The sequence below is a fragment of the Acomys minous genome (genome assembly GCF_964271855.1).
Source record: "Acomys minous genome assembly, chromosome: 1".
In the NCBI taxonomy this organism is placed as follows: domain Eukaryota; kingdom Metazoa; phylum Chordata; class Mammalia; order Rodentia; family Muridae; genus Acomys; species Acomys minous.
Window position 1 is genome coordinate 166,775,070 of NC_140483.1, and position 27,512 is coordinate 166,802,581.

A 27,512-nucleotide genomic window follows, 5' to 3' on the forward strand; every position below is an offset into this window, starting at 1 on the left:
CTTCACTTCCTACATTCTTCTTTCATGGTACCATAAACACAGAGAGCAAAGTAATGAAATAAATATCACAATGAGAACAATTTCCATATTCATCTATCTACTCATGCATTTACTTTATTAGATGAGAAACCAGATTGGTATCACAGAACATAAACAAGTTGTGTCATTCCCATTAAAATGATAGATATTTTTCTAAAGACTAGAACAAATTATACATCTTTCTCTTCCCCATCCCACTTCAGATTTCACAAAGTATTTGAATTCCTCTCTTTTGTCCACATAGGTGAACTTCAACAATAGTAAAGCAAATGCTCAGGATGGACAAAATGGTTCAAAGCTAAGTGATACATCATTTCTCAAGACAATGACAACTGGACTCTGACTCTGTGACAGATGGAGTGGCCACTTACCTGGAGTTTGAAAGTTAAGGCGCCTCAGCTCCACTGGGTCTGTTGGGTGGTGTGAAGGGACCTCCTTACTGTTTGGTAAGCTGCTCTTCCTGGATTCCGACTCTGCCCTCTTCCTATACGGGAAAAATTAAGATTTAAGACCTAAGACAAGTAAAGTAAACAAAGAACTGGCCAAACAACTGAACTTTACATTGTTTTTTCCTCAACATCTTTCCAAAACATTTTGGTTTCAATGGTCTTGGACGGCTTTATGGTTAGAGATCTTTGTGACCTTGTCCACCTGCTCTTCTGTTAGCTTACAGGGGCTGCACAGGTGCACAAGTTCTGTCCGTGTGGATGATCTCAAATACCTATTCAGTTTGTAGACTAAATAATTAATCCAGGTTACCTGTCCTTGGGTTTGCAAGGGGCACTGTTAAGATGCTCTCATACACTTGCTCAGAAATCCTCTTGTCTACATGTGCTATTTGTGGTGGATAGAATTGTATGCCTCTAGTAGACAAAAGTAACATTTTTCTATGGGACTACTGCCTGACCTCAAAGTGAACAATGCAATTTACCCTCCCCCATTTCTCTTTTAAAGAATATATAACTGGTGGCCACAAAAATGCAGATCTATTGAGGGTAAGTGTAATAAACACATCACTAAAATTTTGTTAGCCTAATGCCTAGAAGTAGAATTGAGACTACCAAAGACAAATGTCTCCTGTCTTTCTCAAATTGGAAGGAAAATGATAGTAGCAGCTCGTACTATGATATTATGTAATGGTCTTTAATATTTTTGTTACTGCCAGTCAATCACAGAAAGACAAGAAAAATTTAATTTCATTCCACAAAATTGCCAACTCCCCTGATGATTATATGCAAGACACTTCAACAGGTTTTTCTAAAATGTGATTCTTCACATAATTCAACTTTTCCTGTTTCAGTGCTGACTTATTTAGATATACCTCCTTTACCTGCCATAATGGAATTTAAATAAAATTTCAAGTAATAAATGTAGGGATTTTTTCCATAAAATTTATTTAACCATTTTCTTTCAAACCCAAGTAATTTCTTTTAGAGAGTTAGATGAAAACCCCATGTAGCAAATGGAAGCATTTTTCAGATTGCCCTTTCCCAAATATTGCTACTAGCAGTCTCTATGGTATAGTCAAAGTTATAGCATTTCATCCTTGCTGAAAGCAAATACATTCTTATTTTGGGAAATGTGTGCTTCGATGGGTTTAAGTACTACTGTTATCTTTTTTCATATGACTGTAGTATCAATGACTAGCAAGCTTTGCTCTTGCCATATCCTGGTTAGCCAGAAAATCTTTGCTTTCATTTTTCTTCATCTATTCAAAATAAGAACAGTTAGTGGATAAAGGGAAGACTGAGACAAAGAGGGTGTGCATTTACTCAAGTGCAATGCATTGGTGATATATCCTTGATGCAATACATTTTCTTGGATGGATCCTATTAGGCACCTTGTTCTCTCCATACCTTAGAATAACCTATCTCAGGACTTAGTTTTCCTACCTAAAGATGTCACTGACAGCCTTAGATTACTGCCAAGCTAAGTTGTACTGTTGATTTGAGGAGAGAGTGATTCTGAATTGTGTCCAAGGTCCTGGAACCTCCAGTTACATGGAATAGCAAATGAAGTTGAAAAGAAGAGATGGAGGACTGGTGACAGTAATGAAAAAGAAGACAAGGGCTTAGAAACGGCGTGAAAGAAGTACTTGGTGATAAAATTTCAGAATAGCAAATGCAGTGGGTATCAGCTGTATAACACTGAGATATTCATTTTATCGTTGAAGATGCAGCATTTCCATAGCCTAATGAATGGCAAAGAGTTCAGCTAAGCAGTTGATCTCAGAGTAAACCCACAGCTGGTCCTTTCATGTTACACATAGGGCTTTTCTCAGGCTTGGGCCTTTGTGGGTAAGTAGGCACAGGTACACTTCTCTATTGATGTGCCAGACCCAATGATGAAAACCTGCATCTTTCTTCCTTTCCAAAATGATTCTACTGCTATTCACTCAAGAGAGTGGAAAGAAGAATTGGAAATATCTACGCAAAGAAACTGCTTCGCTCTTGAGGGAACTATTGAACAGCTTCCTTATCTTCTTTTCCCAGAGGCCAGGCTGAGTGACACTGGCTATGCTGGGGGAACATTCTCTAAGGAAATTCAGGCTTCTTTTTTTGTAGTGTAAAGTTGGAAATTATTCCAGTTGTCAGGATAGAAGCCTTAGAAAGATCATAGTAAGGGATTAAATTTACTTACAAATTGTACATTCCATATAATTGCAGTTCATGAAGGACTGAAAGTGGCTTCTGGACATCTAATAGCTAATTTTGCTTTTATTCTATTTGTTCAAATGAGATGACCACTCAGATAAAAAAAAAAAACTCTATTAGCTTCGTTTTGATGAAAACCAAGGTATCATTGTGGCTGTGTATAACCATACTACCAGTAGACAGTTATTTACTAGAACTGGAGTTTTCAAATATACAAAGCATGTCTAAGAAAGAGTCAGAAGAAATAGTATTGGTTATGATCATTTTAAGTAGTTCAAATTTTAAAAAACTTACTCTCCTAAATTATGAAGAGGATGGACTAGCCTACGCCAGGCCTAGCATGAGTGCGATCCATAGCATTTTCTGGAATAAATGTTCCAAGGTTCCATTATTTAATTTTTAGTTAAAAAATTATATAGAACAGTGGCCAGAAACATTCAAATTTTACATATTAATGTTACCCTATTAAGGATATCCAATTCTACTTCTAGTTTGCTTCTTAAAATGATGAGCATCTACTATATAGAGGAATTGTGCAGTTACATAACATTCTACAATGATAAAAGGTGCTGTTTTCATTTCCTTTTTACATGGTTCCCATTGAGGAAGGATGGCAGAGCAAACTAAGTTTGTTTGGAAGATTGTATTCATGGTCTGGAAGAAAGTTTTGAATTTAACATCTTCTGTGAAATCTTAACTCATAATATTTAAAGAAAGTAATTCAGACTTTACTGTTTTGATGCCCCTAATTACATTCTCCAATCTCTCTGAATGTGTATCAGCTACAGACAGTCTTCTCAGCTCTTTCACTGATGAAAAAGAAGACAATACCTTAAGTTTTGGTCCGACTCTCTAATGTGAGTACAACAAGGAGGGAAGATAAACTGTAAAGTGCCTGCATAGTACAATGGAACCAGAGAATGAGAAATAGGTTCAAAGCGCTGTGTGTTTTGGCTGAAACAAAATAGTCGGCACTTTTCTGCTGTATTAATGGTTACTCTTGGGGTCCACAAACAAAGGCCCTCTCTGGGAGGTTTGAACAGTACTGTCACTGAGTTTCAGTGTGGTCTTCTGGGCAACATAGGGCCATTTAACAAAGAGCAATGAGTGATTCTCAAAAGTGTACACAAAAACAACTGTGCAGGCTCTTTAAAACACAGGTTGCTGTGTCAGTGCAGGACCTTATTTAGACTTAGTTATGTTGGGTGAGAACTAAGAATTTACAATTCTAGAATATCCTCGAGGAATAATACAGCAGTGATGCAGCCACGGGCACCACCCCTGGAAGGCCATTGAGTGTAGTGCTGGCAGGACAGCACATAACCTCACCGATCCTTGTTTTAGTTGAATTTTAGCATATGTGTATGTATATTAGTTGAAAAGTAGGAACCAGTCTGGAATCATCATCAAGTATATTTTTGCTATTGTTACTGTAACGGTAACCAGGGCTGGCTGACATGAGGATAATTTTGTATTCTGTAGGAAATGTATATTAGTTGAAAAGTAGGAACCAGTCTGGAATCATCATCAAGTATATTTTTGCTATTGTTACTGTAACGGTAACCAGGGCTGGCTGACATGAGGATAATTTTGTATTCTGTAGGAATGTTCACTAAGGGGCACAAACAAACAAACAAAACAAAAGGTCTACAGGACAACTAACATTTTCAACCTGTGGACACATTAACACACACAAATATTCATTTACCCATGAATACAAAACCCAGAGACTGGCTTTACTGTTTCCTAAGTTAGATTGTAAGAAAATACATTGTCTCCTTCTTATAATGGCAAAATATTTCCATCATCTCATTTTAAAAACCAAATTATCATCTGTGTGTAGGCTCTGTCCAGCTTCCACTTGCTAGGTGGGATCTTTAGGCTGGTCCCCACCCTCACCTCATCAACTCAAGACTACCTGTATCTGAGTTTTCCCTATTAAGTATGGACAGGGTTTAGTCTCTATTCCTCACCTGTCAGGTTTACTGCTCCATTTAATGCAGCACAAAATAAAGAAAGAAAGAAAAGAAAAGAAGAAAAAGGAAAAAAAAGAAAGGCTTAATGTTAGTTGGCCAATGGTAACAAGAGTAACCATGACAACCAAGTTTTGAAAAGTAGTGCTCACAAGCAGAGACACATAACTCATACATATTAGTAAATAATAGTTCATCAAAATTTTTCCAGGCCTCTAATCACGAAAAAGTGGAGGGTACAAGACTACATCACTGAATATAGAATGCATGGAGTTCAATGCTGCATTCACTTTCACTTACTATTTTACAAAAATGCTGCTAAAATTAATTAATACAGTAAGTATATGATGACCACGGTACTCAATTTTTAAGGTCCAACTCAGGACAACAACTGATTTTTCTCAATGAAAATACAACAGGATTTCAGAAATATAAAGTCTTCAGCTAAGATGTATGCCATTTCTTTAAGGATATGAAATTTCTAGAAACGGCACTGAACTGAGTGAAAATTTGAACATTGGAACATTACACCACAATGAAATATAGTAGCAGAAATAATTTTCCCAACACCTCTTGAAAAGTAAGGCAATCATAAATCATTTTTATAATAAAGGATGAATTACATTTAAATCCTGGAAAACATAGTATGTGTGATTATAAATCTGACATGCATGACCCTTCTGTAGAGCTCAGCTAATTCCCAGGAGCATTTTAATAACTAGCCATTGAAAAGACAGGCATTGCCTCAAGAAGTGCTACTTTCTGCAGACATATCCACCACCACTCACAGTTGCTTCCACCTGTGGTGATATATTGATTATTAAAACATGCAACTATTTCCCAGGGACTATAACCTTCTTGGGAAAGAATTAATCTGAACAATATTCACTTTGAGGCAACAGGTAAAGTGTTTTGTGTTGTAGACACAGGTACTACAGACAAGGCAGTCCATTGCTCAAAGAAAGGAAAACGAAAATTCACATTTATCTTTATAAACACACACAGTGAAGGATGACAATGACATCACACTTACTTTGTTTCATTCTTTCTGAAATGTGAAGTGATTTACCTAGTGTCTCGAATTAAACAAACCAACAAGCAAACAAACAGAATTCCCAACCCTTCTCACTTTCTTTTTTTACTAATGAGTTTATCAGAGACTGAGGTGCAGGAACTCTCTAGGTGAAGGAGAAAGGTGGCTCGAGTATTTACATGAAAGGATGGAGGGTTAACTAACAGAACAGTTCTCTTGTAGGACTGCATGATTTAGCCCACACATGCATTCATATATGTTTAAACATCTACTTTTGAAGGCCTGAAAATTGCATAAACTTATATCATAGGCCAAGATGAAACTGATAGTAAATCATAGAATAAAGAGCGGGAGGAAAGTAAATTTAATATTATTGAACACGTATAAGAGTAATTTATTCAACATAGCTCTGTTGTGGTTACTCAAGAGACGACGAGGAGCAAGAGAATCAAGATACTGGGCAATAATAGAGATGCAACCGGTTCCATCATCAATAGATAGAACTTCAAAGTCACAGAAAGGGGGGCACAGAGTAGCCTGAACAGAGGGAGGAGAGGAAGGATCTCAGTCATTAAAAAAAAAATGAGAAGAGTGATCAAGGTAGGAGGAGCGGGAAGGAGTGGGGACTGGGGCTCATACGGCAGGGTGGGGTGCTGTGTGGCGGGGGCAGAGTCAAGCGGCACTGACCCTGCAATGGGTAGGGACTTAGATTGCTTCACAAGGTATAATGACGATAATGATAGACCTGATGATAATTTAGAAATACATGTAAGTTGATACTAAAACAGGAGACTCTAGGAACAGCTGGAAAAAGCTAAAATCAGTGGTTTTGTCTCACCTACCTCATGATTTACATACCTAAGCAATAGAGATAGAAGGTCAGAAGCTTCTCTTCATGGGCTAAGCTATCATGCCTAAAGATATTATTACTGCTTATAGTATGCCTTGAATTTCTTTCACTTCATAGTCTGAACTTTCTTTCCCACATCCTAGCATATAGAAAAATCCACCATCATCTTGAGATAGTTTCCCATAAATTAAATTTAATATTTTATTTTAAAATAGTTACTATCTATATAAATAATTTTCTGGCTGTATTAGAACTAACTACTGAGCAGAGTGTTTTATTTTAAAATATTTGGCATCTATATAAATAATATTCTGACTGTATTAGAAGTAACTACTGAGCAGAGCAGATGACTGTGGAGGAAATGAGTGGCCTGGAGAGTTGTAATTGTCCATGGTGGGTGAATTATGGGAAGCTGGGTTTATACATCACAATTAGATACACACACATACATCTACAGGAGAAATATTAAAGAGCCAGTCTATTACCTCTTTGTGTTCTCAGATTATGCAATAGTATTATCAAAAAGCTCACATGTCCAGTTTATTTACTTTTTCTGTAAATGATGAAGCGTGAGCTGTTGGCAAGACTTTCTAGCCCTTCAGCCACATAAGTACGCCTCGACCACAAGTACTCATGGTTTACATCCCAGTGTTTTCCTAGGCTTGGTTAGCATCCTACTTCTGAACTTATATTATTGAGTCATTGGATGAATGAAGTATGAAAATCTTTGCAAAAAAAATCATAGTATGAAATATTTGTAATGCTACAAACCCACCAACTGTAGTTTAATATTCTTAACAGTCAGTATATAGTTTAGGGCCCTTACATGGCCTCAGTAATAGTTTTGTCACTGGCTATCAATGTATTATAAATATAAAAATTAAGAGAATAAAAGTAAAATTAACCGAGTCACATAAAATAGTGTCCCCTTCCCACATAAATACAACTATGAAGTCTGAAAGCCTAGAGTTGCTGGGTAAAATACACTTAATAATATGGCAAGCCATCGATAGCTAATAGCTGTTTCACAAGCAATATTTTTGTGAGCAGGTGTATCTAGTAAAGGCAATTATCAAATCAAGGTGAACCAGTTCTATTTTATGCCATGATATCTCTAAACATTATTTGGATTAGAAAATAAAATATTAATATTTTTGAAATTATAATAATAGCAATAGTGATACTTTTATTTTTGAGTCACTATCAATGATCTGTATATAATCTGAAAGGCGTCTAAAGGATGGAGTGAAGTACATATTATATAATTAACTTTGGTCAGGATATAAGCTATAAAAGACACCATTCATTGAGTACAGATTTCCTCTTGAACTGCCTCATGATAATCAAGAAGAACATTGTTGGGTCTACTTAAATTTCAAGTCAGGAATGTTTTTTAGTGCTGAAGCATGCATTTCTATTTCAGAAATGCTCCATGGCCTTCAGATGGCTAGCTAAATATACTTAGCATTCGAGGATGTATGCATTTTCCAACAATCACATTAGACGATGCTCACATGCGCACATGCAAAAATGCAACTCTTAACAGAGACATGAAAACTTTAAATAAGATGCTTTCTTTTGCAGGATTAAGGAAAATGATAAATGAGCTGGTTCTTTTCAAGCATATGTAGATGAGTCGAGGAAAATGTAATTAAAGTTTTAAAAAATTATCAAGGCTATAGCTCTTAATTTCATACATTTACATAATTAACTTATATAGACAATAGGATTACTTTTTAATTGTCTCACCATAGCATAATAAAACATGACCTGAAAATGAGCATTTTGTTCTTTTTTTAAAAATATATTTTATTAATTTATTCGTATTACATCTCAATGGTTATCACATCCCTTGTATCCTCCCATTTCTGGGACAGAAGGGAAGACATCCTATTAGGACACTAAAATGAGCATTTTGAATATCAGAAACGTCATATGACCTGGGCTGAAATGGACCTATGTTTGGGTACTTTTTTCTGGCCATATTCCAGTATAGCATGTGACCACTTGAATGGGTATCATTCAGATAACAGTAAGAAGTCTAACATGAATTTTAATCAAATCCATTCTTTCTCTTATTTTACTACCTGTGGTAACCTATAGGAAAGGGCACCACTCCAGCCTTGGCTCACATAGGACTCCTGACTGGCTGAGAGCCCATGGGAAGCATCATTCTCCTACTTTTATATCTTATACAGAAGAGACTGGAGAGACTACAATCGGCTCTATAAGATGCATATTGATAAGATAAAGCCTGGTAAGGGAAGAATCAAACCATCAATTAAAGGAGATTCTGTCATTGACCACTCATTCTCTGCTATTTTACGGCTTGAGCAATTGCATGACGGCAGTGATGGGAAGGGACAACTAGGGTCACTTGTCTCCTTCTTCTTAACTCCGAGATAGGACAGGCAACTTAATAAATTTTGATTATGAGCTACTACTCTTTGTCTTGTATCGTCCCAACTTTCTCTCTGTGTTGGACCAAATAGAATAGATTTTTTAGACAGTTTTCCAGAGAAGGACAGAGATGATGAAGGAAAAAAGTGTATTCTATAAACGTAAGAACAAAGGAGTAAGAATAGAAATGATAAGATACTAATCAGGTTGATACTGAGACATATGAGGATCATGGTTAAATTTTGTTTTAATTAGAAGATAGCACTTTCTGATCACCTCTTATTGAAAATTGATGCAAATTTAATAGTGAATATTGGAAAAAAAGATGCAGAAAAACAAGCTAACCTAACTAGCTCCCACCCCTTTTTTAATTTTTTAAAAATCATTTAGTTATATTTTCTGAACCGTAAGAAACAGCTATAGGAAAACATTTTTGCACATGTGCATGTTAGTTTTATGAAATGGAAAGAAATGTGTAAAATTATGTTTCAAAAATAAACATCTAAAAACAAATTAAAGATTGCATAGAATGAGCTGCTGAGAATGTACTGCTATCTGTTTCATAAAAACTGGCCATTGCAATGCATCACAGAAGATGGAGGATGAGAGAGTACATGCTGGACAATAAAAACCACACTACAAGGTCAGTTATCCCAACTTGTTCTAGGTATGACAAAAATGTGGTTTTCAATATTAGTTACTGGGATGTCTTCAAATATATCATTAAAAAATCTACCACACAATCATAGAAAAATGATTTATTCTACTAAGTTAAGGTAGTCCTCACAGTCACAATTAAAATATAGAGCAGACCTACCTTTTGTAAAGAAGAATAGCAATCACAATACAGATGATAAAGACCACTGCAAGAACAGGACCTACGACCCATATCAAGCCTTCCTCTTCATCTGTGATTGGCTGTGGATCCAGATCCATTGACACAACAGGGTCGGAGTATGGGCTGGTGGCATACATCTTCTGAGGATAAGCAAAGTCCATATTAGTTAGATAATAATGATCTTTCTGAAGGGTATCTTTAGCATTGAGAGAAAAATCTATGAAATGTATTTGATGACAGACTGATAAAGTCATATTAACCAAATACTGGTGAAAAGAGAAAGGTTTAAATGAAAAAGAAAAAAGGAAGCAAAATAACAAGCAAGAATGAGAGGAAGACATTTTTTAAAACAGAAATAAAAAAACCATAACCAAATCATTTTGAATGGTGTAAGTGACATGAAAGGTTATGTTTCCCATCGAATTTACTTATATAACTTCATATAAGAAAGCATCAAATTTGGGCTGATAACGTTCCATTCAAAAGTCAGCCTATCTAAGAAAAAGACCAATAACAAGCAGGAGAAGTCTCCTTTTGAGTTGAGGGTTATTTCAGAGATTCCCCAAACAGGATATTGCTGTCGCCCTTGGTTGCCTCCCAGATGTGGTAAGTAAGTTTCCGTTGTGAAAGAAACCATACACTTCAGACATAGGACTTAGAGGACCTGAGGTAGATTTGACTTGAAAGCCTCCTCCCTGTAGACTAACATTCACAGTACCAGAAGTTGTAGTCATGCAAGCTTCTAAAGGAGGGAAACAGTCAATATTTCTACCCAGCTGTGTTGCCCATGTACCACAACATCCAACATGACATGATAATTCTAAGGGCGCTGCAGTAGCACAGATACTTTGGTGGTAACCAGCAATTCTCTAATTGAACCTAAGACCCACTCATCAAGAAGGAAACCACAGTTGGGACTTGAAACCTAGTCAACATCCTGCAGCCAGTGAAGTCGTAGAGCTTGAAGGAGCTTCTCTAACAGTCATTTTATCAAATCAGTACAACCTCTGCCTACACTCTGATTTCTTATCCTAATGTCTACAGATAAATGTAGTTCTCATCATTCAGCAAAGAAACATCTCTTTACAAGAGAGAAAGACCATTGCAGAAAACCCCAAATGAGCAACATGCAGAGTTACGGAGCTCAGTATCTACCAGTACATCTACAACACAGAGCATCTAATGCACAGGGATCTGTGTTGGGGAGGGAGCAGAATGGCTGGCAGAGTTAGATGAACAGTAGGCTTACTATGACATTGTGTCCCCTAGAATTATCAGGGAAACTACATTCCTGAAATTATATTAATATAGCTGCTAATACAAGGCCTGAATGAAGAAGGATGATATCAATAGACATGTTAATGTAGATGGAAGTTAAAGGTAACTATGGTATGAAACACTCTTTCCTACGAAAGAGCACACTGATTAGTCATGCAATACCAAATGGTCATCTCTGACAACATATTCATGCAAGTAACATTACACTGACTGAGCAGGTTATATTTATATATTTAGAAACACATACACAGACACACACAAGAACAAAAATCAAAGAAATGAGGTCATGAATTGAGAGAGAGCAAGGGGAGTATGTGGAAGTTGAAAGGAAGAGGGAAAATGTAATTTTATTAAGGTCAAAAGATATTTTGAAAAAAAGCATTAAACAATATCCAATGATCATTTACATTGTAGGAATACATTAATTGCTATGTGAAAACAAAGATGCAAAATTGAATATTCCCAATCCAAAAACTGTGAGTCCAAATGCTCTGAAATCCAAAAGGTTTTGATTAATGTCAGGATATTTTATAGGTTTGAGGGTTAAGACTGTTAAAATCTAAGCAAAGTGTAAGCAGCAACACTCTGAAGTCAGGAACACTGTAGTACCAAGATCTTTGACATGAGACAATTCATGTCACGAAGTTACAGAGCTCAGCACTGGTGAACATTTCCACAGGAGGACAAGCCAGTGTTTACTGCAATGGAAGAGCACACTAACACTTCTCCGTACTCTACATTCTCAGGGCGTTGAAGTCTACAGTTATGAAAGAGAACGCCAATATTTCAATTAGAAATCGAGATGTTTGGAATTGATGCTATAGCCTTGTGAAACAGGATTGGTAGAATTTAGTAGCTTTTATATAAATTTATGGCAGCTACCAACTAGATGTTAATATGCTTCTTTCCAAGAGGAAAAACACAGTTGATCAATAAAGAACAGGCTTTGTTTCTATAATGTCCTATTTCATTCTATTTTGCCCCATTTAAAATGAAGCTTTTTTTTTTTTACTTTTAAGTTTTGTTTTTTTGTTTTTTTAACTCTTTTATCCCACAAGTCAATTTATACCCATTGATTGCAGGTGTCTCCTTCCACTTATTCATCTGTTTTCATTTAACTGTGACCTTTAGTACTATTATATAATTTACTAACCTAATTGCTTTTCTTCAGTCCTTAGGCTTTAAGTATCTTTTCCGACTTGCCTCAGTTGAGCGAGACTTAATAAATCCCTTCCTGACTTTCCTAATTCTGTATTTCACCAGCTTCTTCCTAATCTTTCAAACTGCATGAGCCCTCTGAACTCACTGTCTGACTTTCTGGCCCAGCATTCTTCATTTCTGTTCTCTGCCTATCTTTTTGTTCTTTATAAGGCCAGGAGATATCCGGTTTTAACTATTTGAACAACAGAGACATTCACTTTCAATTGCTTGGACATTCGGGTTCAAATGAAGAGCCTCCCTTCATTCCAGATATATCTCTGTCTTGATTCCCACTTCCTCAAGCTTTCACTGTGAAAGGAGACTACAGGTTTGGCTTTTCAGTAACCTAAGGTCAAACTGCTCTTCCCACTGATACCAGTTGTTCTTTAGAACCTCCTTAATGCTCTCCTATCCATACCCAGAGTTTCTGAATTTTATTAAGTACAACTACCTAAGTTATCATCCGAACTTGTAACTGCAAAGCCTTCCTGAGAGGCTTTCTGGCAATGCCTGTAGGAAGCCTATACCATACCATGGTTATCGGAAAGAAGCCTTAGCATGTTTGTTTTCACACTGCACTGTATTTAGAAAGTCCTCAGTAAATTTTTGCTGAACAAAGTAAAACAACCCAAAATTCATCTTTTCAAGTGGCTGAGAATGCTAAGACATGAAGGGATGTAGTTTGTTCAAGATCTGCAAATATAGTTAAGTTCTTAACCTCCACCTTTCAAAAATTTACCTTAAGGCACATGCTCTCAACTTTAGCACAACTCAATAGACAGACAGAGAACATGTTTCACCGAGTACTTGAACTTTACCATTGCTTTCTATTTTATTTAGTTCACAGGACAGAGGTTAAAAAGACTTTCAACATTTTCTATGTTTCGAATAGATGAAAACTCTGTATTTTTGAACTTTCTTAGACATAGCTGAAAGCAAGAGAGAGGAAGGAGGAGGAAGTCTTGGAACATGGAGATAATATGTATGTGTATGTATATATATGTATATATATGATTTATAAATATAACATAATATATAACAATTTATATAAAGAACTAGGTGTTGAACTTATATATCAAAGAAACATGATTCTTTATATGTTTGCTTTGGTAGGGTCCCTCTCACTTTGTTTGCTAATCTCAAATTGATATACATGAGCAAACTAGCTGATTTGAAATTCTTTACAAAATGGCATTGATATACTAATCAAAGTGTTCAACCACAATGGAAGTTTAAAGAAAGGACTTATCAAAGCATAAGAATTTCTAACTTAAGTCAGGAAGGAGATCTATGTTAAAAGGAAAAGAAAGCACTGACATAAAGTGATACCAGTAGAATTTGCTAAATGGAAAGAAATAATAAAAGAGATTAGACGTTATTATCATTTAAAACCAATTCTGGTATGCTTAATTGGAAGCAACAGCTTAGCAAATACTCTTTGTTGGGAGATGGAAAAAGGGTAGAGAAGTGAGTTTTGTTTCTGCAAATTGCCTCTTAACAATTGGAATGATTGTATCTCCTATTCCTATACAGCCACTGAGATTGGCAGATCCTAAAAGAACCATAGCACTGCAAACTGGATATGACTATAGACTATGAAGTGAATGCTGGCCTAAGCACACATAACATGCAGGGGAAATATAATGTCACATAGCTGTGGTCAAGACCTTGTGGCTAGAGAGGCCTTAGGTCCTAGGGGAGAAGTTACTGCTATAATTCTAACTAAATGAACACAGTATAATCTTCTAACAACCCATCATTTTATTCATATGTTAGTGTATCTCTCAAACTTCATCAGAGAAGTGTCTCTTTCTAGTAGGCAGTGATTAACATAGATATCCATAACTGGTCACTATTCAAGATACTATGAAGTTGCAGTGACCAGCACAAAATGGGACATCTACATCAACTATATCTCAAGGCTTCTCAAGGCTTCTCCAGGCTCTGTGGTTATCATGAAAGGTAGCACTTAAAGACGGAAAAATCAGAGGCAGTGGATGAGTCCAAGGAATGAGCATTTTCCAGACACATGAACTCAGCAGAGCAAGATCTGTGCAATATCAACCAGACAGATATCATAGCCCAGTAATACTGGGTAGGTAAAAAAGTCCCTCGCCTAGATGAGCAGTTATTAGCAATCGATGCCTATTGGAGGAGAGAGAGAGAGCCAGTTTTCTTCAAGAAAGCAGAACATGAGAGCTATCCTTGCTCCAGGAGACAGCAATTTGAGATAGTGATATGATAAAATAAGAGAGAAAGAGATGATGCATCAATGAGGAGACATGTCGACATGAGTGGGAATGGTCGGGAGACAGCAGAATCCATCCATAGTCCCCAACAAAAGCACCATCATCACCGCAGGATTGGGTGAGACGTATTTCCCGAATTCATTGACTTATCTAAGTGTTTAAGTGCATCCTCTGACTGAAACATTCCTAGAACAATATCAAAAAATTTCCTCTCCAGCATCTGTATATTTTATTTTTAAAGAAAAAAAATGATTTCTAACGTTTTATTCCTCTGATATTTTATGTTAAAACCTTCAATGAGATACAGTGAGCATCTTGATGTTTGGAAATTCCAGGAAGGCCATCAAATGACATTTACGCACAAGGTAAATGAGGCTGCTTTTGTGCTCTGATTTTCCATGGGGAAATTCCCTGAACTGAAGAGAGGCCCTGCTGTACAAAAGAGCACCTGATACAGAGACCTTTCATAAACTGTGGGCTTCCCACATGAAGAGACCAGCTCAATTCAGTTGCCAAAACTGTCAGATTTAAGCCTTGATTCAGACACAGTAAGGAATATATCTATGAAATGCTCATGTGAACTGCCACTATAAACATCTACCTTCCTTCCAGTCTACTGTTTCCTCCATTTTTCTTTTATTTAAAGCATCCAGAGCAACTGGAGCATAAAATGACACAGGAGCAAGATGAATTACATAAAACAAGACAACTCATTATTTAGAGTACCTTAGGAATTCTCACTCTTATTGAATTATTCTGTAACTTTCTTGGCTTTTCACTGATAAAGTCACTCATACTTTTCTATAATTGAAGGAGTTGCTTGTACTCTCCTCTCCCTAAATTCACTGTCTAGTGAATCTGGATAGAAGCACTGTGTACTCAGAGTTGCAGGAGAATAAATTAAAGAAATGCCATAGTCTATGTTTTCATACATGCTATGTTAATGACAGAGCCTTTTGTTTCCCACTAAACCACATGGGGTAACGTCTCCTAGATCATGTAACATGAAAAATAATTTTTTAAAGTAAATAATTTTCAATGATGAAAAGAGAATTTTTTTCTGAAGACCTGTGCTACATCAATCTGGTACTTCACATGGGAAATCCCTGTCATCTGCTTGTCATGTAGTGTCATGCAGAATGTTCAGAAATGCTAGAACAACAGGCAGCTCAATGTCATGCTTGAACTAATGATAGAGTGAGAAATCCTTGGGGTACATGCAGACACATCCCCCAAGTAAACATGCACAGTAGTGAAAATGGACAAGTGTAGGAAACAGTACATCATACTTAACTTACAGACTCTGCATGGTCCATCACTGCTAACACAAAGAAGACATATTCTTGTCCACTTTGGAGTTGCTTGTTTGTAAATCCACCATAATGTTTGTCATCCCCCAGGGTGAACTCAGTGGGAAGGACATCAAAGTGAGCAGCAATATATGGCTTTAATTCAACTTCTCTCCCATAACGGATGCTTCTGCGTTTCCTAGATATCTCCTTAAGCAGCTTAAGGGGAAAGTGAAAAACAGAAAAAAGAAACATAAACAACCAACTTATTGATGTCTTAGAGGAGAAATTAATCCAGGACTGGGAAGAACCTGATAGTTTGTTCACCTCTCCTGCAGGGGGTCAGTACAACTGACTCAGCTGTGATTTTCAAACACTTGCCTCCTCTTACGTAACATGCCAAACTGATCTGCCAGGACCAGGCTACAAGCACAGGACATTAGACTTGCACTGAAAGCCCACATAATTTCCTACACTAATGAAATTCTTTAAAAGGCCAATGCTATATTATAATCTGTTAAAGGAAGAAGCACAGCTCCATGAACAGCCTCGTCTCATGGGAGCCACATGAAACAATTAGTAACCAGTCAAAGCCATTTAAGTGCTAAAATGTGATATTTTTATAGAAGATGCTACTATTTTATAATGGGATTATTTATATGATAAAACTTCTCTTAAGTATGCAGATTTGAAATCTAGTGAATAACTTTAATTTATCTATTCTCAGAAGTCACTGTCACTCATTTCCGAGTCTGGCTTAGCTTACATCTTTCATTAACCAGTTTGGAAAAGACTCTTGACATTTTACCATTAAGTCAACTCTTCCTAGAATCTAGTTCTGAGGAATATGTATTTAGACAGGTGACATGGTTAGTAGGATGGGTAAGAATCAACTAACTTCAGTATCACGACAGAAATCACACACACACACACACACACACACACACACACACACACACACACACACAGAGAGAGAGAGAGAGAGAGACAGACAGACAGACAGACAGACAGACAGACAGACAGACAGACAGACACACACACACACACAATCTTACATTTCTAGGGAAAAGGAAAATATAAAATAAATGTTTAAATAACTTATTGCTTTTCATTGTCTTTCATTGGAAGAAAATTTCATTTGATATTAGAATTGATTTCAAAACAATGTAGTTATTTCTGTTTTTTCTTATTACACACATTATTTTAGAGTCTAACTGGGAAGAAGCCTCTCTTAGTCCTGAATGGCTTTTGAGGTCAGTGATCAGTTCTTAGTGGCTTTTTGGAAAGAATTTTTGTTTTGTTTTAATGACTGTGGAGATTGCAGCATGTATCTGAAGGAAAAGTGGACCAAGCCTGTGTACCTGAGGGGAAACCCAACCTTTATTGTAGTAAATAAAGTTAAAGGACTTGGGCAGCAAAACTACTATGCTTGTTTTTTGCCCTGACAAGGAAATTGCAAAGCAAATTAATGAGAAGTACTTAGTACAGAGAAATGCTGGCAGAAGATGGAGAAATAGCTCAGCCAGTTCTTTCAGTGAACTTAGGTTGATGCTCAGAATCCCAGTAGTGGCTTATAACCATTTATATTTCCAGTTCCACAGGATCTAAGACCCTTTTTTTTTGGTTTATGTGGACACAAGCATACATACATTGAACAGTATACATCCAAGCAAGACACTCATACACATAAATTAAATTTTTAAATATAAAAGATGCTTCCACAATCAGGATAGGATTCATGAGGAAATGGTTATTGGATTAGCCTTTTCTCAACTCAAATGCTGCTGTCAACAGCCACAGGCAATGCAGTCTCTTTTGCACACAGCCAGCTAAAAACGTAATAATGTAGAAGACAGCTCTGTGGCTATGTAATAATTTGTTCTCATGACATGTATCAATAATATTTAATTTATCATGCTCTAAAAATGACTGTGAAATTTGAGCTTATTGCTATACTAAAATTATATGAGATATAAGGCATTTATAGAAGTTCAGGGGATTAGACATGCTCTGTTTGCCAAATCTGAATCTAAATTCTATGTATTTATGTATCTGTGTATACATCCAGGTGGACCACTCAAATATGCTCTATCTTCCAGAATGATGGAACAGAAATTTACCCTACAATTCTGTTGCCTGACATAGGTTTACACAGAGTGATAATGATGGTCAATCCTTAAATAAACACAAGTGGGTACTAGACACTCTTCTAGGATGGTTAAATGAACATCAGGTCATTGACTCCCTTAATTACCATGTCAAACAAATTATAAGTATCCCCAATTCTAAGTGAGCAAATTGGGGCATGATAGGAAGATTCAGTGTATGAATAGACTTGATGTGCATCAGAAAATTAAACCATCCACGGGAGAGACACATAAAGAGTTTTTCCACCTAAATTTTATATAACCTAATACTTGCACAAAAATCAAGAAATCTCATACCACGTTTAAGTACTGATCACCTGACTCATTTTTATGCAGTTAACCATCTAGGTGATTTTTGTGTATCTGCTTTCATTAACATAGATGAATATCATCTTTCCTTTTCCTGATTTTTTAACATGCAAATTATAAAGCTCTCATGCCAACTACTTAATGTAATATTATTCTTGAAAGGTGACTACAAAGGTTATCGTCAATGTTAAGTAAATGATAGCCTATATAACCCAAGGGAGAAAGGCGCTACAGATGTTCAGAATAATCTTTTGAAGTTGGTCAATCGGAAACATTTACCATCAGTTGTTTGTGTGACTATATCCCAGCTTCAACTTCACCAATCAAACCCTACCTCGGTTTCAGATATAGGCAGCTGTCCTTATTCATCAATATCATCCCCACGATTACTGTTTGCTAGGTGTATTTAGAAAACACAAAGCAAGTGACTCAGGAATAAATATTAGAATATTTTGGTGTTCATTAGCTCCAAGGCAGTCAGTCACTGAAGTTACATCTGGAATAGAACACTGTTTCTAAAGACTACCCTTTAGGATGCTTCCAGTGTTATACTTTAAATGGCTCAAGTAAGTTTATACGATACCAAAGTTAGCCAAGATGTTGAAATTATAGCCACAAATGACTTCATTATTTTATGACAAGGCTTTGAAGCACAGTGCAATGAAAAGCTTTGCCACATTACATCACTTGCCCTGAAATAAATACAACTAACATTTGGGAGTCATTCTGCCCAAAATTCATTGCAACTATCAATGCCTGTTCTGCTCAGTTTGACCTTGAGAACAGGAATTCTAGTCTATAAATTTATCATGGAGATAATAACCCAGACAAAAAAATTAAATGAGCTCAGAATATAATTTTGAATAATTTTAAGAAGCCCTTTAAAATCTTGCATGGGCATAGATGAGAAGCATACATGTGGAAATCCCCTCAGGACATTGTTCTACTTGATGTATTTCCAACAATGTGAATTATAGGCCTTAATGGAAAAGTACGTGGTCAAATATATTTAAGAGAAGAACATTGCTTTGTCAAACCCAACGGTACTGCGTTCAAAATAAAATTACTAAAATTTTTGTCATACATACTAGGTGAAAAACAAGTCCTCTCGCAGGGTCAGAAACAGGATGAATAAGTAGAAAGTGAGGCCGTTGCCTGCTTTCATTTGTTCCCTTCCACAACAGTTACAAAATATATTGGACATAATTCCAGAAGTTATATCAAGGACTTTAGTTCTTTATCAGAAATAATTTTCATTTTCCAGTCAATGCATATCTTATTTCTTCCACCATTAATTCTGCAATGTGGTCTCAATTATATCAGTAAGAAAAGTGGGAAACAACCCATCCTGACCCAAAAGTTTTGAATTAATAAAATGTTCTTTATCAAGCTATTATACAGATTAATGCACCACAACTCAAAGCATGATTAAAATGACCCTTTGTTATGGGAATCAGTAGCAGAGACCTGTGGAATTTAATTGCAAGGAAGTTCAATGTCACAAAGCCCTATATTTTAATCCATTAGCATTACTGTGCTTTCTAGAGGTTAAAACCTGGCTGTAAAGGAGAATAAGTCTCTATTCCTTCCCATCAAATGGCTTCACTTCTAAGAAAAGCTTATTATTGAAAGCATTTGATGTCCCTTTTGCCTCAGATGTCTGTGCTCTGAAAAAAATCATTTTTAATAGGTGGAAATATTTATAGATTCTACAATTTACCTTTGTATTTAAAAATCCAATTTCAACAGAAATGTGAAAATGACAATTCTATAATTCACCTAAGAACTATAGAGTGACTTAGGGTCAACTGCTAGAGAGAGGGTGCTGTTTCTCTAACATCGTAACTGACAGAAAATAAACTGATAACTGAGCTATGCCGCCACATTACTGAAATGTGTCATTCTGTACTGCAGCCATGTCACCTAATCACTAGACAGTGACACAGGCAGAGACCTGACCTTGAACTTGTCTAGCCTTGTGAACCTGAACAAATGTAACTCATTAAATAGGTAGGTAGCGATGAGTCACATTTTTAGAGATGACACTACACATCTGCTGAAGCATGGGATCCCAACCCCAAATCCCCCTTTCTGCTTGTCAGATTGCATTCACCTTTGTACAGATATATTTAAAAAAACACCAATAGTTCCTTTAAAAAACACCAAATGCAGTTATGGAATTTATAATTTTTCTTGCTCCACTTGTATTAATCCGATGCAGAAAGAATATATAGAAATAATAGGGTTATTTTGAGATATGGCCCATGTTGTAAGTGAACTACAAATTAAAACATTATATTTCTTGACATAGGGAGGGGCTTATAAGCTTAGAACATTTTGCTAAAATAATAGTCTCTGTAATATTTCACCTGTGACTCCCAGCCTCTGATATCTTAGTAAATACTCTAGATCTGATTTTTCCACTACATAGAAGTATGGAGTACTGGCTTTTAAAAATTACAGATGAGGCTGGAGAGATGGCTCAGCCATTAAAAGCACTTGTTGCTTTCAGAGATGACCTAGGCTACATTCTCAGCATCACATGGGGGCTCACAATCATCTGTGAGCCCAGTTCCAGGGGATTCAACATGCTCTTCTGATCTCCACTGTACTACACACACTGAGCACAAACATACATGCAGTAATAACACCCATACACATAAAACCAAACTATTTTAGAAAGTGCCCATGTTTCAAGAAGTAGCATTAAAATCTTGTAGTTCTAAGATTTTGAAAGTCAATATAAAACTATTAAGTGTTTTATGTTATTTGTTTTTCTGTACCACATTTCCTTCCTTATCCAGAATTTTGCTTTATTGTTTGTTTGTTTCTATCTTTCTTTTTCTGCATGGAAACACACTTCTGTTTCTGGAAACATACAAAGAAGAGAATAAGGCAAATAATGTTTGGGCATCACTAGAATTTTGTGTAATATGCTGAAGACTCTATACCAGGTTAACTGCAATGTGTTATAAAATGCATTCTACATTTGTAAGAGCCTTGGCAACTGTCTAACTAAGGCATCTAGAATTTTATTAAGAAAATTGACATCAACTTTCAGACTTCTGCATCATGGTTACAATGGGCAGGTGGCAGAAAAATAATGATAACACAGATAAACAAAGGGATCTTTCCTAGGATTCTTAGAGTATAGCTAACCACTTCACTGGCTCACTCAGTATTCCAGAGCATCATAGCTGACACCTGAACAAAGTGTTGAGAGGCTTCCATAGGACAATTAAGAAAGGACATAGACACCAAAGACACAGTTACCTCATCTAACTCCATTTCATCAGGGCTCTCCCATGGCTTGACAAATTTCCCACGAGACTTCTTCAAAGGCACAATTATAATGTAATAACCCCTGTTCAAGAATGAGGAGACAATATGGTTAGTTCAGAGAAGAGATAAAATGGTTATGACCTTAAATCTTTTACAGGCCAAAGCTTAAGAAAGAAGAAAAACTGTGAATATGATAAAAATCATTTATTTTTTATAATAAGAAAAAAATAACCACGTGTGTGACTTTGATGACCTCATATGGTAATTTCATATGGTTGTCTGCTCATTATGAAACATTTCAAATGTAGCAGATATATTTCTTAAGATCCTGCAGCAGGACACACCCAAGCTATACCACGCATCAAATATTAATATTAAGTAATGAAAAGGCTTTTAAAAGGGAGGTATATAGTAAAAATGACTATTGTGTTATTGGTATCTATTATTTTGTACATATATGAAATTATGTTTACTACATTTTAATAAATACTAAAAGTATTTGAACATCATTCATAATCTTATAGTTATATAAAAACAAAACTGCATTAAAACTCATTAAATTGTAAAACTAAATAGTACAGGAATTTGGGGACTATTTCTTCCTAAAGTTCTTCAAAATAGGGCTCAGTGTAATCATATCTACAGAAAGAAGCACATATGTCTGTACACTGAAGAGGGTCAACTAAAACATAAGTACTGCATAAAGCTACATGTTCAAGACAAGGCTGACAGTAGTAACAAATGGTATATGCCCTTTTCTTGCTTTGCGTGTATAAGAACTCAGCTCACAGCAATGTTCGGTATGAAGGCAGTACAATACTAATATAGCAACTTCATCATAATTTTAGGCACTGCATTAAGTGCATAATCTAGTTTTACCCTCTTACAGCACAATCCATAATAGACTAGGTAGATAAAAGACTGGTTACAGATAAAATAACTGTCTAATTTAAAATAGACAGTGAGGGAATTCATTCAGACCTTCATTGTGGCCTTTTTGCTTTTTTGTTTTGTTTAGTTTAGTTTATTCAATGTATCACAAAATATTTTTGAGAATTTCATAAATTTGCTGGTGGAGATTCATAGCAAAATTGAAAACATGTACACATGTATATAGGAGCTGATTTACATAATTTTAAGAGACAACTATCATCTGGGGGGGCGGGGAAGGAAGAAAATAAAAGCAAAGCGCGAGGAGAATTCTAGTCCTGAGTTGTCTAAGATGAACGGTAGCTATGGGACCTCTGTGGCTATCAAGCATTGAAATCATAAGGTCTGAGATTTTTCTGTTTATCCGGTAAAAGACAGGATAAACTTACAAAGTAAAGTCATAATTTAGTTATGATGACATACTGACAAATGACAATAATATGGATATGTTGGGTTAAATCAAATACTGCTAAAATTAATTTCCTATCACTTTGCCTTTAAAAAAAATACCATTACTAGAAAATTGAGCATTTCATTCTTGCTCTCGCTGCATTAGTTGGGCAGTGATTCCCAGGAGTTTTTGTAAGCTAAATTTGTCACCTGGGAATGTACCTGGCCTAGCGTTGGGGCTCTGCTATTAATGTGCTCAGAGTTCTCAGATTGCTTATTTAACACCCTTGAATTGCAGTTGTATATTCTGAAAAAAGAAAAAGACTATGAGCCTGCTTTGTGGAAAGAAGAAAATAAATACACTGAAAGAGCAGCCTGTGCAGCATACAGCAGTGTGGAAGAGAGGCCAGTAGGTATGGGCAAGGTTGTCACATTCTTCACTAGGATGCTAGGGATTCTTCCCCATCCAGGTAAGGGGACTTGTTAGGCCTTTTCCTTAATCAAGAATTTAAGTCAAACCAGAATCCCTTTTCCATGGTGTTCTGAGCACAATATGCACAGATGCACAGGGCTCCAGCACACAGCCATTCATTTTCTTTACTACGAAGAAACATGGTAATCTAGGAGGGTGAGGAGAAATAAGAGTTGGAGTGTGGGAATGAGGCCAATATTTTTTATTTTATGATCCAGACTAAGCTTCCTCCTCTTCACGTCCTCCTACCACCTGAAGGATTTGCCAAACAAGTCCATCATGTTAAATGAGCACAGAGAGAAATAACAGAGCTGCAACTGAGCGTTCAAAATAACATTGCAGATGTACTTGATAAACACACTTGTCAAGAAGCCTCTCGATTTTCGTACCCACTGCACGGTCAGGAGAGCTTTTCTTCCTACAGCAACGACACTGGGAGTTAGCTGAGAGGGTCCATTGTACTCCTGCAGGTTCTGATAGATCAGAGTCAAGCTGAAGAATTCTATCACTTTTTCTTCCCCTTCTACCCTGAGTTGTCATTTTTATTCATGAAAATAATCCATTCTTTTACTTCAGCAGTATCCCCCAATTATTCACTGAACTCTCCAGTGAGATGGGATGGAACAGCTTACCCCACAGCAATTAATTACCAGTGTGGTCAGATATCCATCATCTTTTCTTTCTACTGATCTAAGCACTTATCTAGGGCAGGCCAGGCAGGGCTGCCTTCAGAGTACCCTTGCACATCTCGTGATAGTCTGGCAATCTGAAATTTCTATTATCTAAAGCATGTTTGCTATAGCAGAGACTTTTTAATATGTCCAGCATCATCTGGAACCTATCAAATTCTCTGTCTTGTCAAGATGTGTGTGTGTATGTGTGTGTGTGTGTGTGTGTGTGTGTGTGTGTGTGTGTGTGTGTGTGTGTGTGTGTGTAAAACGGTCAGAGTCTTTGGAACCTTTGGAACTCTGCCAATGTCTTTGGTGCTTTCTTTTTACCTTTAAAGAGGTGTCCACACATCAACCAAGGCTCTCATTGCTTTTAGCTGTCATTTACCCCCCAAAGACTTAATTGAAATCCATGTCCCATTCTGTCCATATGCCCAGGAGGCTAAGTAAAGCACAGTAAATAATATAGCAGTGGACCTCAGACCATAAATTCATGACCCTCAGATACAAACAGGACCATAAGTATACACACAACTTGACTCTTGAACTAGGATTTCCATTTTTCACAACAACACCATTTTCTCATACAGACTCAGAGCTTGAACATCTACATTGTCTTAGGAAAAGACATCCATATCACTTACTGATAGAGCAAATACAATCCAACAAAGTTCTCCTCATCTTTTGAGCAAACTCCAAGCCTACCTGTCCACACATGCAAACCATAACCTTTTCTTTTGGTTCAGAAGATGTCTGGGACTGTACTCATGGCGACATTTGTTCACCAATGGGCTTTTTTTCCCTTCCTCTCACTTTCTTAAGACATGCACTAAATACTGTACTGCTGCTGTCAGTATTTATATCTCAAATTTCTTCTTCCTGTTGGAACCTATAGGTTTCCAACATTGTCTTTCAATGACACATGAATCCACTATTGAAAAAGCAAAGCAAACAGAAATCCTAACCAAAGCAATTACAAAAAGAAAGGCCTCTATATAACCCACTGTCCCATTTGTGATGGTTTAAATGGGAATGCCACCCATAGGCTCAGATTTGAATATTTGACTCTTGACCCAATAGGCTCAGAAGGTTGGCTTGGCTGTAGTAGTCTATGGAAGTTTAAAGCCTACCATCATTTCTATTATGTTTTCTTTCTTTATGACTCAAGGTGTGAGCTCTCAGATGATGTGCTAGCTGATATGCCTTTACTCTATGAGGACAGCATGGAAACTGCCTTTGAAACTGTGGGCCTAAACAAATACTGTTTTTTACAGGCTAAACAAACAAAAACCCAAAACTAATCAAACTCCTCTAAAACCATAGTCTATTCACAGCAGTCTCTCCCATCTCTTACTGCCCAAATTCTCTAGAAGAAAGGTTTGCACATTCTCTTCTCTATTTCCTGCCCCTGCTAGTATTCCTGTCTCAGTACTGTGCTGCGTCAGTATTGCACAACCTCAATACTGTGCTGCCTTAGCACTGCACTGTACCACCACTGCACTCATCAGTACTACACTGTATGAGCTCTACCTGGGATTTCAGGCATCACATACCTAAATGGTGTTACATTGAAAGGAGAATCTTTTATTCTTTTAAAACTCCTCTTAGCATGTAGGTAAGACCTTCAATGCATAATTTTATGCTCTTTTTTCAGTAATTAGCAACATTCTTGATTTTCCTACTTTATAACTTGCTATACATACTTATCATCATAGCCGAGTTTATTATTGATGCACAACTATTAAATTATAGAATTTTAACCAAATTTGTCCCAGAATTTCTCTTCATGTTCTTTTTTTTTACTCACAGATTCTATTCTCACTCAGAGCTTAGAATATTAGATATTAGCATTATGTAAATAATGTATACATAATCATCTTCACCCCAAACTCTCTTCTGAATATCTAGGATTCATCAAGCTTGATCTCTATTTGCCTAAGTACTTAGCTATCACCATGGTTACCATGAAACAAATACTAAGTTCTTACTGCTCTTAGGCTGCGTCATAACCATTACAACCCCAGCAGGAGATGTGGCCATCATATTGCTGGTCTGTTTTCACTTCCTTCTTCCCTCCATTCCCAGTTTATCTCCAAGTGCTGGTAACTCCTGAACTCTATCTCCAGAGGACTCACTTCTCGGCTACTCTACTGCCACCCACCTGGCCTCATTCCATTTTCTTTTTTTCATGCCTGAACAATAGTCCCGTAACTTTCCCTCTCCACCAACTATCTTTTTCTCGTCCAGTCTCAGAAATTTTCATTTCACAATACAAAATTGATTGTGCCACTTCACCCTTGATCATTTTTCAATGGAGCCTTATTTCTCTTAGGATAAGGACCAAGAAATTTCAAGGCATGTCAGAATCTTTCTTGAATCCCTTTCCCTACACTAACCTATACTTTAATTTGCTTTCAGTGTTTTGAATTGAGTTGGGAACATTTGGCCATCACATTCTTGATCACTGTTTTCCAACTGCTTAAAATCTCACTAAGTTAATCCTCTTTCCTTAAATATTACTTCACTTATTACTTCCCAAGAGAATCCTTTTCTAACTTCTGGAAGGACTATAACATAGACTAAATGGACTATTTTGGGTCTATTATTTTCCTATACTCTTTAAGGTATGTTTTGATATTTTAATGAACATTATTAAAGTAGATGCACATGTAATCTCTTCAAAATTTATCTAATGATGCCACTTTATCACTGAATCAATTTTCTGAAAAGTGGAAGTGGTTTGGGATAGGTGGCTCTTGGGCATTTATGTCTCTTCTAAATTAAGTAGTCAAAATGTTTGGTGCTCTTTACGGGAGTTCACAATTTCCATTCTCATCAAGCTCTTTCTCCTTCCACTAGAAAAACAACGACACGATCATGTAGTTTATATAGGAAACACAATCCTTACTGTGAAAGTATTGTTTAATCAGTTTACTAGTGACCCTTGGTCTAATCTCACAGGACAAAAAAGTGAGGTCACTCAGAGAGGCACAAGGAACCAATGGGGAGCTGATATAAGTTCTATAGATTCATGTTGACAAAATCATACTGAGTACATTTATTTGAAATGGAAAACATTTTTGATAAAACTAAGTTCTATATTCTGCTTTGCTTGTTTTTCTAAGACCTGGACTAAGGCACCTTTATCAATATAAACTTCAACTACGATTCTAATAGAAGAGTATTGAAGCTATTTTTATAAAACAGTTGCTTTTTCTCTTAACTTATTTTTTAACCTGGCTATCACACAAATAATTGAGGCTTTTTTATACTACAAGGCTTCACAACATAATCTTGAGCCGTTTAAGGCTGTTCTTAACCCTTGATGCTATTTTGTCTTATTCCCAGCAAACATTTCAGTGATACTTGCACTTCGTAGCCTTACTTGGCTCTAGCTCCTTCCTCCTGATCTTCCTTGGACCTCTACCCATGGCTTAATCCTTGTTGAATTTCTGATTTTCCTCACCTAACTTGTATCCTGGCTGGCAGGAAGTACAGCTCTATTCTCTCC

The 27,512-nt window shown here is 36.5% G+C and overlaps 1 protein-coding gene across 23 annotated transcripts in view; it reads right to left on the reverse strand.

The window, feature by feature from the left end:
* Nucleotides 1-27,512, reverse strand: part of PTPRD (protein tyrosine phosphatase receptor type D) — a 2,167,047-nt gene that overhangs the window by 116,531 nt on the left and 2,023,004 nt on the right. For 22 of the 23 annotated variants that reach the window (XM_084785038.1, XM_084785037.1, XM_084785036.1 and 19 more), the window contains 4 exons: nt 21,533-21,623; nt 15,813-16,022; nt 9,767-9,927; nt 411-523 (listed from right to left, as the gene is read on the reverse strand). In XM_084785038.1, coding sequence (XP_084641164.1) covers nt 411-523; nt 9,767-9,927; nt 15,813-16,022; nt 21,533-21,623 — 575 coding nt within the window. The remainder of the gene's footprint in view (nt 1-410; nt 524-9,766; nt 9,928-15,812; nt 16,023-21,532; nt 21,624-27,512) is intronic. The other variant, XM_084785035.1, reaches the window with a different exon arrangement.